The 13,127-nt window shown below is 43.6% G+C and overlaps 1 protein-coding gene across 1 annotated transcript in view; it reads right to left on the bottom strand.

The window, feature by feature from the left end:
- Positions 1–640: 640 nt before the first annotated feature.
- Positions 641–13,127, bottom strand: part of GABRB1 (gamma-aminobutyric acid type A receptor subunit beta1) — an 84,757-nt gene continuing 72,270 nt past the window's right edge. The window contains exons 6-9 of the mRNA XM_028744163.2: positions 9,042–9,179; positions 8,795–8,947; positions 6,874–7,115; positions 641–1,177 (exon numbers count right to left, since the gene is read on the bottom strand). Of these exons, the coding sequence (XP_028599996.1) occupies positions 830–1,177; positions 6,874–7,115; positions 8,795–8,947; positions 9,042–9,179 (881 nt within the window). The 3' untranslated portion in view covers positions 641–829. The remainder of the gene's footprint in view (positions 1,178–6,873; positions 7,116–8,794; positions 8,948–9,041; positions 9,180–13,127) is intronic.

Genomic DNA, 13,127 nt, shown 5'->3' with positions numbered 1-13,127 from the left:
CCTAAATCTGCTCTGATAGTGTCAGAAGGGTGTTCTGGGCATTCAAGCTATATATCAGTTCTTGATCTGGGAACCTATTTATGGTGACATGTGTACAGCGCACTTCTGTGCATGTCTACTTGGAAACCACTTTGTTCAATGGGACTGACTCCTAGATAAGTGTGATTAGGGTTGCATGCAGCTGTAGCTTTGCCTTTTCTTGAATAACACTTGAGCTTGGTTTGGCAAATAATATGGAGGTACTAGGAACACATTATGTTTCGTGAGTGTACAATCTGTGTACACAAACAGTTGAGCTGCACACGCAAACATGTAACATTCCATGAGTGTATACCTGTGCTGAGATGTACAAATCAACAAATTAGCTGCACACTCTTTCACACAAACACTTGTACACGTGTTGGAGAGAGCTGGTACCTGTGTTCAGTGTAATGTGTGAACAAGCCTACGGTTAGGACCAATGTATGTGTTTTGGAAAATAAGGCAGAATTTTCATGCCATGTTTTAAATGCTAAGAAAAAAGAAAGGAAAGATCACCAGAAAATAACCTTAGAACAAAACAGAGGGGTAGCACTTCAGTGTCGCTCTTTGAAAGCAGATCTAAAAGGATGAGCGCAAGTTCAAATAGATATTATCTATTAGATATTATCTTCTTTTTTGAAGTAAACATGGTTTGATTTTTGGGATATGGTTAAAAGGGCACCCTAACCCACAGAATGGCTGAATATTGTACCTTGAATATGTAGCACTGCGGCTACAACAGTCTTTAAGGTTGGCAAATTTGAGAACAGGAGTCTGGGCTAGGCAGGTGGAGGGATCACAGCATAACTCAGTGCACATAATAAAGCCAGTAGACCACATTGAAAAGGATAAAGGTGATGGGAAAAACCATCCTGGACCACTTGTCTATGGAATTGACATCAGTCAAATCTGGGATTTTGACCTTGAGCTGCGACGCTCTTCTCCGTAGGCGTCCCTTTTGATGGGTTGTCTGTCTATCCAAAGTGCTCCTGTTGTAGAGGTCCCTTGTGGTGGCAGGCCTCCTGTAATGGATGCTGGCGCTGTCGTAGGAGTACATGGTAGCTCTCGGGTCATTCAAAGTTGCCAGCACATTGGCGCTGCTGACTTCATTTCTCATTTCCAGGGTAGTAAGAAGAATATTCCCACGGGCGTCAATCTAAAGAAGGAGCATCATCATCATCATCATTTATTATTTATAATAAATAATAAATAATTATAATTTATAATAAATTATTACTCTGGGCGGCTCCCAATCGAATGTAAAAACAATACAGCATTAAATAATAAAAACTCCCTAAACAGGGCTGCCTTCAGATGTCTTTTAAAGATAGGATAGCTGCTTATTTCCTTCACATCTGAAAGGAGGGTGTTCCACAGGGTGGGCGCCACTACCAAGAAGGCCGTCTGTCTGGTTCCCTGTAACCTCACTTCTTGCAATGAGGGAACCGTCAGAAGGCTCTCGGTGCTGGATCTCAGTGTCTGGGCTGAACGATGGGGGCGGAGATGCTCCTTCAGGTATACAGGACCGAGGCCGTTTAGGGCTTTAAAGGTCAGCACCAACACTTTGAATTGTGCTTGGAAACGTACTGGGAACCAATGCAGATCTCTCAGGACCGCTGTTATGTTGTCCCAGCAGCCACTCCTAGTCACCAGTCCAGCTGCCGCATTCTGGATTAATTGCAGTTTCCGGGTCACCTTCAAAGGTAGCCCCATGTAGAGCGCATTGCAGTAGTCCAAGCGGGAGATAACTAGAGCATGCACCACTCTGACGAGACAGTCCGCGGGCAGGTAGGGTCTCAGCCTGCATACCAGATGGAGCTGGTAAACAGCTGACCTGGACACAGAATTGACCTGTGCCTCCATGGACAGCTGTGAGTCCAAAATGACTCCCAAGCTGTGCACCTGGTCCTTCAGGGGCACAGTTACCCCATTCAGGACCAGGGAATGCCCCACACCCGCCCGCCCCCTGTCCCCCCAAAACAGTACTTCTGTCTTGTCAGGATTCAACCTCAATCTGTTAGCCGCCATCCATCCTCCAACCGCATGGCTTTAGAGAAGGTCTCTTAATCCCTTAGTGGTGCTCAGTGGCGTAGTGTGGGTTGCCAGTGCCCGAGGCTGCACTAAGGGGTGGGTGGGAGGGAAACTAAGTACACATGCATATTCAACTACCTAACGCTGTCTATGCCACCCAGGAGATCATGCCTGCAGAGATAAGAAAAGAAGAGTAATTCCATTGTCTGGAGATGTCACTTCCTGGTTTGCACGGAGAAGCCGTTTTCAATGCAGCCCAGCAACGGAAGCACGCAACTGTATTGAGGCAGCACTGGGTATTGAAATTTTGCACCCCTAACAATTTTGTGCCTGGGGCAACCACCCCTGGGTCCCCCACGCTATGCCACTGGTGATATTTGGCACACTGGCAAATGAGTGAGATGATAACGAACAAAATGCATGATAGGAAATGACGAGGGCAGAGAAGGGGTAGCCTTCCAGTGCCAACGTTGATGAGGAAATGAGAAAAAGGAATCTGAGAAAGAACCTGGAGATTGTTTTAGTTAATGGGAACACTGGTATTTTGTAACCTTCCAGTCTCCGCCCCCCTTTTCAGCCATTTCTGTCTGTAATAATACTGATTATTCTGTGGTTCCCACTGCCTATCTTCACAGAACATCAGGAAGGTATTAGTGCTTCAAAACGGTCAAATGGCTGATGAAATCTTTACTTGTATTTCTTATGGGTTTTTCCCCCCCTCATTAAAATTTAAAAATTAACAGAAGTTGCTAGAAGTAAGTGAAGTGGTAGGAAGGTGGTAAGTAATATTCACCTGTGCTACACATGTAACCTACAGTAGTGTCTTCCTTAATGGCCCAGTGTAATTGAACTGTTTACTGTTGCAATTACAGTCTCTGTGAGGTTCACAGTCATTATCTCCCTCAAAGAAACGGGACCTAGAGTCACCCAGCAGCCTCACAGCCCTTGCCAGGTATCCATTTAAGGATTCAGTCTAAGGAAGGGAGGAATGTGCAGTGAAATAAATGTTGCGCTGGTTGAAATGCAGAGTGGTGTATTGGGCTGAGCAGCCATTATTGTTGACCACAGGCCAGTAGCTCAACCTGTAATTATTGCAGCGGTTTTTCAGACTGCATTTGGGAGTCTCTGGGATTCCTTGGAAGCTAATCGGTGAATATTTGCAGAGAATATCGGTAACAATGGCAAGCTTTCCTGAAGAATGGCTGGCCCAGTAATGGTGACCCCCCCTGCTTCTCCCAGCTGTGTTCGGTCACAGAATTCGGTGTGCTTTCTCAGTTCAAGCACAGCTGCCCAATAAGCCTGAATGGGAAACCTGCTGGTGGGTGTGACGCTAACATATGAGAGTGCTGGAGGTGAAATAGTTAAACAGGTTACCCAATCAGAACCCAGGGGGGTGGAGTCAGAGGGACTATAAAACCAGCTCTGGGAGGCGCGAAGGGAGGAGTTCGTTGGGAGTTGGGTGGCTGGTTGGAGTGGGAGTGAATTGGGACAGAGTCTGTGGGTAGGTTGAGTTAGTGTAGCGAAATAAGCTGAGTCAGGAACAGTTAGGGGCTAGGAAGACAAGCAAATATCTGAGAGGTGGTTTAGTGAGTGAGAGCAGGTAGCGGAAGTTATAGGTCTGGATAGGCAACCCATGATTGTAATTGACCGATACCATTTATGAAACCACATGCTTGTTAAACTGCAGTAAATAAACAGAAGTTTATGTTCCAATTTAACCCTGACTGGACTCAGTATTGTACCAGGTAGGGCCTGGGTGGTGGCAGCGAGAAATAAAGTGGTGGCACAGGGATCAATAGACGGTGAAACGTCCGGGGACCCTGTGTGATCGTCACAGTGGGGTGGTGGCACTTGCCCAAATTCCCATCTCCAGTGCCGTTGTGGCTTAGCAGGAGGGAGAGGGGTGAGGTGGTAGTGAAGCCTGGGAATGCTAGATTGGCTCCACCAGTGCATTCGTACCATGCCAACCACACTGCCATCTTAGCCCTTTCCTTCCCAGTAAGCCACAGTGACACCAGTGATGTGAGCTCATGTGAGCATTGCTGCCCTGCCAACAGCTGGATGCTGCTGAAGTCTAACTCTCATCACTCCCAGCCACCAGAGCCAATAGTCAGGGATGATGGAAGCTGTAATCCAACAACATTTGTAGAGCTACAAGTTCCCCACCTCTGCCCTATAACTTTCCTCAGAATCTTCTGCAGGAACTTCATGGCAGATAATTCAAGGTGGAATGATTTTTTTTAATAGGAAATGGTGATGGTGTCTAGCTTTAGAAAAAGATTTGACGAATTCATCAATTGAATTTATCAATGCTTATTAAGCCATGATAGCTAAACTTCCATATTCAGAGACACTACATTCTGGAATATAAGATGCAGGGAACGAACAACAAGAATCCCGTAGGCTGTTGTTATTATTGCCTGAATGAACTGCACATCTATAGTCTTTTAATTACTGAACAATTCAACTGGCAAATTAAAGGCCTTCCCAGATTTGTTATATAGTCACCTGCAATAGTAGCGCAAATATCATTAATATCTCTCTGTTGTTTTTTTCTCCATTGTAAAGACTAATAACTGACAAATGCTAATGGTTTATATTGATGATTCATGTGAGTCCCCTCATTTAAAGTACTGTGCACTCATTGCTTATTACAAGGCAAGTGTTGGATGAATTACTGCTTTAATTTAAAGTGTTATGAATGAGCCTGCTACATTTTAAAATGAGTTTCTAAATCACTTTGAGACCCCTGTTCTGTATAAATCATCAGACTATTCATTTTCTCTGAATTATAAGTTTTGCAATTCATAACAAAGAGTTTATCATGATTGCTAACAAATTAACACATTCACCCAAACGGAAGGAGATAATAATCTCTATTTTTCTTCTCTGGTGCACCTTTTTTTGCCCAAATTCTCTGCTTGCCCAGTGTTACAGACTGGGCAATAGAAAGTGATTCAGTAGATAATGTGGTCCTTTTCCATTGTGAGGAAACACGTACAGGATGTCCTACGTTCAGGACAAAATTGCTATGGATAGAAAATTATGTGCCTAGCTAAGGCTAAATGGCCTGGTGACCAAAAGAACAGGGAGAAATTATTATTCAACTGCCCACATACCCACAAATGACTGCCCATCTTCCTAGAAGAACTATTATCTCCAACCTTAGGTCAGTTGATAAATAACTTGCAAAAGGAAAGAACGTCACAATTATCCAGCATGTGACATTTCCGTGCAGGTTAAGGGTAGGGACATCCAACCCACAGAGCTCTTTTCAGATCCCATATTTCAGAGACTTCTACAAAAGTAGAGTGAAGGAGAAAGATGAATGGAGACAAAAGGGGAAGGCCAATCTAAATAGAAATGGCAATAGCAAAAAATAAATAAAAATAAGGCAGAGGATGATATTGTCAAAATGGCCCCATCTGGGAGATCAAAGGCCACCAATCCAGTCCATTTCAGAATCCACACTTAAAAGAAAATGGCCCTATTGGAGGCTGGTCCATTAGGGAGATGGGACACTGACCCACCAACCTCATGCTGTGTTCAACCAGCTCCCCACCTGCCTGTCTTCTTACTTATAACCAGCACAGAGTGTGGCAGCATTAGCTCTTAACTATGTCCTCCTTAGACTCAGACTGGCCCTTGTAGAACTCAGCAGGGAGGATTCTGGGGAACAACCCAGAATTCAATGGTTCGATCTTGCATTGGCTGCTGGTCTCCCTGCCTTTTGCCCTACTGGTCCGAATGGGTGCCACTCGCCACTGCTTCAGTGTATCTCCACTAAAGAGTAAAGTTGTCGGGACTGGCAACTGGTGAGAATTCAGCCTGTGGTTACACCACTAAGATGGCCAGGAAGCATTTCAACAGCAAAAAGACCAAATGGGTCATGTCCTACTGCCTGACTGATATGAACTTCCAACTCTGTTGTGGTCTGCCTTCACCTTTGCTCTGCCCTGACTTGCTTTTGCATTTTCTCTTCCTGCATGATAGCAGCTGGGGTTGACAGTATGGTCCACATGCATATTCCCTGCACAACTGTTTTATGTTACTAGTATTATTTCAGGGGGTATGTCTCCATCCAGTTCCTCCATGCCATACACAATTCTATAAACTATCATGTCACCTCTTATTTCCCTTTTCTTCAAACTAAGAAGTCCCAAAGGCTGCAACCTTTCCATATGGGAGGTCATTCCTTCCCCTGGATCATTTCGGCTGTCCTCTCCTGAACCTTTTCCAACTCTGCAAAATCCTTATTGAGCTGAGGTGACCAGAACTGTACACAGTTCTCCAAATACGCTTGCACCATAGAGTTATATAATGGCATTATGACCTTAGCAGTCTCATTTTCAGTTCCTTTCCTAACGAAATTTGCCTTTTTTGCAGCTGCCACATACTAGGTCATGGGTAGGCAAACTAAGGCCGGGGGCCAGATCCGGCCCAATCGCGGACTGTCCGGGAACCAGTGTGTTTTTACATGAGTAGAATTTGTGCTTTTATTTAAAATGCACCTCTGGGTTGTTTGTGGGGCAGAGGAATTCGTTCACACCCCCCCCCCAATATAGTCCGCCCCCCCCCAAGGTCTGAGGGACAGTGGACTGGCCCCCTGCTGAAAAAGTTTGCTGACCCCTGTACTAGGTCAACATTTTCATCACTGTCCTGTCCTGTGCTGCATACAAATATTCCATATGGAATTCTGTCATGTGGCACAAGTGAGGATAGCTCTGTAAGGGTTTCCTGAGGTGCTGCGTCCTTCCTGCTTCTCAACCTCACCCTGCTATACATAAATGGAAATATATGAAAACTCAGGCAACCAGTTACCTGAACTTTATTCATCTCCAGTTTCCTCTTGTCACTGCTGGCCTTCTCAGCTGCTTTCTTCTGATGCTGTGGGCCTTTGCCGAAGAAGGTGTAGTTCACAAATGCGTATTCCAACAAGGCAAGGAACACAAACACGAAGCACCCCATTAGGTAGATGTCAATTGCCTTCACATAGGGAATCTTTGGCAGTGTCTCCCTGAGATGAGTGCTGATGGTGGTCATAGTCAACACAGTGGTGATCCCTAGGAGGAAGGAAAGAGCTCTGTACACATGGCAACTCTTCATGTGGAAAGATGCCACCAACCAACCTGCTAAAATCCTATATACGAATGGCAAACTCATTCTACGCTGCCTTGGTTGTGTCCACAGAATGAAAGATGGCAGGATCCCCAAGGATGTGCTCTGCAGGGAGCTGGTTTCCCACTGGCAGACCAACTCTGCATTACAAAGATGTACGCAAACATGACATGGCTGGCAACATCAACCCTGCTGCGTGGGAGTCCCTTGAAGATGACCGCAGTGCCTAGAGACAGGCAGTCAGGTCATGTATCCATAGCAGTGACCAGAGGAGGAATGACCACTGGGAGGAGTGCAGAGAGAAGAAACGCTGCAGTGCATCTGCAGCAACACAACCAGACTCCTTCATTTGGAGTTATCCCCTATTCACCAGAAACAGCTAAATGAGGATGAGCATAGAATGCTAACTATTGAGAGGGGGAACAAAACTAGGGAGGGGTGAATGGAATGGAGCATCCTCAATCCTGCCTGACTATCTGGCTGAATCCTTAACAGGTCCCACCTGTACATTGCAAATGTATTTTACATAGACACCCAATCCCTGCATTCCTACATCACTGTAGCAGCATAGTTGCTACATCCCATGCTGGAAGATGGCACTTTCATAGGGAGCACAGGGACTTTTGGAAGTAGTAACATTGCTAAGGGCAGTGTGGTGTAGTGGTTAAGAGCGGTGGACTTGTAATCTGGTGAACCGGGTTCACTTCCCCGCTCCTCCACATGCAGCTGCTGGGTGACCTTGGGCTAGTCACACTTCTCGGAAGTCTCTCAGCCCCACTCACCTCACAGAGTGTTTGTTGTGGGAGAGGAAGGGAAAGGAGAATGTTAGCCGCTTTGAGACTCCTTCGGGCAGTGATAAAGCGGGATATCAAATCCAAACTCCTCCTCCTCCTCTTCTTCTTCTTCCTCAACCTCGGCCCTCCAGATGTTTTGAGACTACAAGTCCCATCATCCCTGACCACTGGTCCTGTTAGCTAGGGATCATGGGAGTTGTAGGCCAAAAACATCTGGAGGGCCGAGGTTGAGGAAGCCTGGCTAAGGGTAATCTAAGGTAGTTTCCCATACCGCCATCAGTTATCAGTTATTGTAACTAGAGAAGCTTTTTTTTTTGGTCAGCCGAAGATGCATTGCCAACATAGCACATTATCTTTTATGACTCCTTTTCAGAGTCACCATCATTTTCTCATGAGATCCAGGCAGAGAGATGGTCTGCAACTGTATAAATTATACAAACTAAGCTTGTTTTGTGCAATGACTAGAAGACAGAACACAATGACTAGAACTGGGAGGGTATGACTCATATATTATGGCTCTGGAAATCTTATTCACACACACCCCCTTTCCAGTTTCTGGGATACACTGCATTTCCCCCATACTTTCAACCACTCTTCACAACTGTAAGGGCTTGAAATTTACTTTTTTTAAAAAGATACATGACCAGTAGTATAAAACTGCCAGGATGTTAGGTGCCATTATGGGTTTTTAAAAAGAAAGAAAGAAAACCAAAACAACGCACGGAGCACACAGGGCCCTCTAACACGCTAAAATGAATTAATAAATGAAAAGAATAAATCTCACACACCAAGGATATTTAAGTAGCTTCGTTGTCCAAGTAATAATTTACCTAGTGCAACTCGAGCAGCAGATGCATCATAGTTGATCCAGAAAGATACCCACGACAGAATCGTAATCAGAGTAGAAGGCATGTAGGTTTGCAAAATGAAGTAGCCGATGTTTCTTTTAAGTCGAAAGCTCAGTGACAGCCGAGGGTATGCCCCTATTTAAAAAATAAAAAAGGGAAAAGTGAAACCACAGCGTGTCTCTTTTCTACTGCCATTCCCAGAGTATGTCTCGGGATGCTCACTGCTTACCCGTTGCAAACTCTACTCTTTTTGAGATCATCTTGTAGTCGATAATTGAGAATTGAGGGAGCTCAATTTTATTAACTCCACTTACAGCAGATTCCCCTCCATTCCAGTAGAACTCAATATCATCCGTTGTGTATCCATCTGCAATAGGAAAGATATACCCAAGCATGTTAGTTGGTTGACCAAATGTTTTATAAATTAGTTGAGTTGTAAAATTTAATCTCAAAGCCAAGCAAATGTCAATAAAATAAAAATAAGAACAAACATTACTGACCATTACTGTGAACTTCCGCCATTTTAATTTTATTTCTTGTTGGGCAATTTCTGATGGTTAGAAATTATAAATAAGCTTTCATCACCAGATTTTATACCAAGCCACTTATTTTTCATGAGAAACAAATGAAAGATTAACAAAAGTAACAAAATATTATGTCTGTGCTTTATATAATGTTTATTGCATTTCGATAAAAGAAAGCATCTGTTCCAAAGTTGAAGACTATTTATTTAAATGTTTCTCCAGCTCTCTATCAAAGGCAACATGAAGATATTGGAGAAGTTCAGACTTGGGCTTTCTTATTCTTCTTAATTTAAATAATATTTTTTAAAATGGAATTTCACAATTACTGTATAACAAAGTATAAAATTATAGATCTCAAATTGTATAAAATATACAAAACAACAACAATAATAAATGGAAGAAATATAATTGATAAAGAACAGATAGCCCTGTAGAATATTACAGAGGAACTGTTATGGGCTTGGGGATTTAAGCCTAAATCATAAGTTATCACTGGAATGATGGGCACTATGTCAATAAGGCTACAATCCTATGCACACTTTCTTGGAAGTAAGCCTCACTGAAGCTCTCTGGAATAGTTCAGACTTCGGCTTTTTTATTCTTCTTAATTTAAATATTTTTAAAAATTGAATTTCACAATTATAACAAATTATAAAATTATACATCTCAAATTATATAAAACATAAAAAACAACAATAATAAATGGAAGAAATATAATTGATAAAGAACAGATAGCCCTGTAGAATATTACAGTTATGGGCTTGGGGATTTAGGCCTAAATCATAAGTTATCACTGGAATGATGGGCACCATGTCTATAAGGCTACAATCCTATGCACACTTTCTTGGAAGTAAGCCTCACTGAATGCAATTGGGCTTTACTTCTGAGTAAACATGCATAGGATTGTGCTGCGCCTCTCACAGATTTAACAGTGAAACCCTATGCATATTGATTCAGAATTAAAGCAAGGCTTTTCTTAGCCCCGGTAGAAAAGTGAAACACATGGCTCAGGTAAGCAGTAAGGAATAGTTAGCAAACATGCTGCAAAATAAGACGCGGGTGGCGCTGTGGGTAAAAGCCTCAGCGCCTAGGGCTTGCCGATCGAAAGGTCGGCGGTTCGAATCCCCGCGGCGGGGTGCGCTCCCGTCGTTCGGTCCCAGCGCCTGCCAACCTAGCAGTTCGAAAGCACCCCCGGGTGCAAGTAGATAAATAGGGACCGCTTACTAGCGGGAAGGTAAACGGCGTTTCCGTGTGCGGCTCTGGCTCGCCAGAGCAGCGTTGTCACGCTGGCCACGTGACCCGGAAGTGTCTCCGGACAGCGCTGGCCCCTGGCCTCTTGAGTGAGATGGGCGCACAACCCCAGAGTCTGGCAAGACTGGCCCGTACGGGCAGGGGTACCTTTACCTTTACCTTTACCTGGCAGAGCAGGATCTGAATGAGCCCTGAGACCAGCTGCAGGGGGCAGACATGACTTGCAAGATACCTCACTGCTTTGTGCAAGAACTATCTGACTTTTAAAAAAAATAAAAATCCCTGCAGTTTTCAATTTACGGTTTGCTTACGCTTCACACCTATTTTTCACTCATCCCACATGTGAATGTTGCATCACTACCATTTGCAAACTTTGCATCTGAAGGCAAGATTCATGTTAAACTCACTTTGTGCAACCGCAGAGAAAGTAAATAGCAGCCAGACTGAATCAGGTACCGGTGGATTGGGAAATGGCTGGTTATAGAAAAAGGGCTTTGACTGGGTTTCAGACCCAATCCAATCACAATATTTTTGTTTGTTTTTTGTTTGTTTGTAGAGTGCAATATTTTAGCTGCCCATCAAGATATTCACCTATCAGGATTTCATACCCTCCAACATTTCCAAAATTGAACCTATAAGGTTGTCCCTGGAACTTCCCACTGCTTAGAAAACTGGGGAGTACAAAACATGATTAAGATGTGAGCATCGCACAAGTGTTGTACAAGAGAACGAACATCTTCTGAATGTTCAATCATAATGCGAAACTATGGTTTGGAATTATGCAGACAAAACAGAGTGAATTTCACATGTTTCCCCTCCCCTCTAGCACTTCCACATGGAAGAAGATGGAAATTTTTGTTTTTAGTAAACTGCATTTAATGTTATTTCTGAACCCTAAACTGTGGCTTATGTTCTGTTTTGTTACTGAAACAAGACAGCTCCATAAACTATGCTTTGAAGTTGGCTTGTTTCAGTAAACCGGAGCTATCCAAACTTGGTTAGAAGAGCAATAGTTTGTCTTGGTTTGAACATAATTCTAAACTGCAGTTAGTAAAAGTAGAAGTGAAAGCTTTCGATCACCACATTGCGACCATACCATAGCAGAGGGGAGGGGTGAGCAGGCACATTCATGTAACTTTAAACAAGGATTGCTACAAACACAGCATTACTGCAAATACAGTGTGTGGCCTCACTCAGACATGTTGTTAACTGGTTGCTATATCATTTGTAATTTTTTAAAAAAGAGTGTTTATAATTGTGGACACATGTTGAATTCATTAAGTAAGAGTTGAGGATAAAAATGGAGGATGAAAATGGAGTCCCCATTGCGGCGAGGACTGGAATAATTTATCATATGCTGCAGCAAGCTCACCAACAGACAAAGAAAACCTTTAAATTAATTCTTTGCTTAGAGAGTCTGTGCTTCAGGCAGCTGTTCACACATTGGCAGAAAACCAGTAAATGCATAAACTGTGCCAAAGGCCAACAGTGTGAGGATGAATGCATTACCATCAAACAGTCCTTGCCTCTTCTCCCCACACACAAAAAAAGTGAAATGACAAGATTCACAATTTCAGCTGCCTGCTCATAGAGATTTAATTGTGATCTGACTGAATAAAAAGTTGCTAAGAGCTATCACACAACAGACTGGGAGTTCCAAGGTTCTTACAGCATCACACGCTAAGGCATGCCTGCACATCTGCTTTGTTTGCCAGAACTTTATGAAAGAGCTGGGTTCTTAGGTACGGCTGGGAAAACGTAGGCGATTCAGCCTTTGAGTTTAGGAGTATGGCTGTCGTACCCTGAGAAAGAATGAACATCAAAGCAGCTAGAGGTTCAGCATGTAACCTTGCACAGGACTTGAGTTGAAATTTAATGACGCATTCTTTCAAAGGCTCTTAAATATTTTCTAACAGGAAGTTCGACAGCTGATTCATATTGCAAGAGTGTCAGCTCACAAACCAAAGCAGTCTAGTGGGCACATCCCGCAAGAAACTTAGTCCCAAGCAGCTGATGGCTTCTAATACCATTATTAACAGCTTGAACTTGGACCAGTTACAAATCAGCAATTAGTGCCGATCTTTGAGCAGGTCTCACTCCTGCTAGCAACCATGTTGCAGCATTCCAGTTCAAGCACAAGGGAACCCGCAAATAGAGAGCATTGCAATAATCCAGTCTTGAAGTCACCAGTACCTGGAGTCAAGTTCTGGTCCACAAACAGTCAAAACTGTTACCTGTCCCCCTCCCCCAGACCAGTTCGGATCCATAAGCCCCCCTGGCCTCTTCTCTAAGTTCATTAACACATCGCTTGACAATCCTTATCTGACTGCATTAGGCTTTCATTGAATTTACAGGTCACTGGGCAGCACTAAAGTGCATTGAGAGACATTCAGAAGTCAGTTACAATTCATAAATTCATAGTTTCTAAGCTCATGACAAGGTTTTTGATGAGCTGCCTTAAGCACTTGTTTTCCTGAGATGGCTGCGATATTCTGTCAGGTGAGGGATTGTCACCGTCCTAAATTCAAGTCTCCACTCAG

Source organism: Podarcis muralis, chromosome 9 (assembly GCF_964188315.1).
Source record: "Podarcis muralis chromosome 9, rPodMur119.hap1.1, whole genome shotgun sequence".
In the NCBI taxonomy this organism is placed as follows: Eukaryota; Metazoa; Chordata; class Lepidosauria; order Squamata; family Lacertidae; genus Podarcis; species Podarcis muralis.
This window is presented reverse-complemented; position numbering and strand designations above follow the sequence as displayed.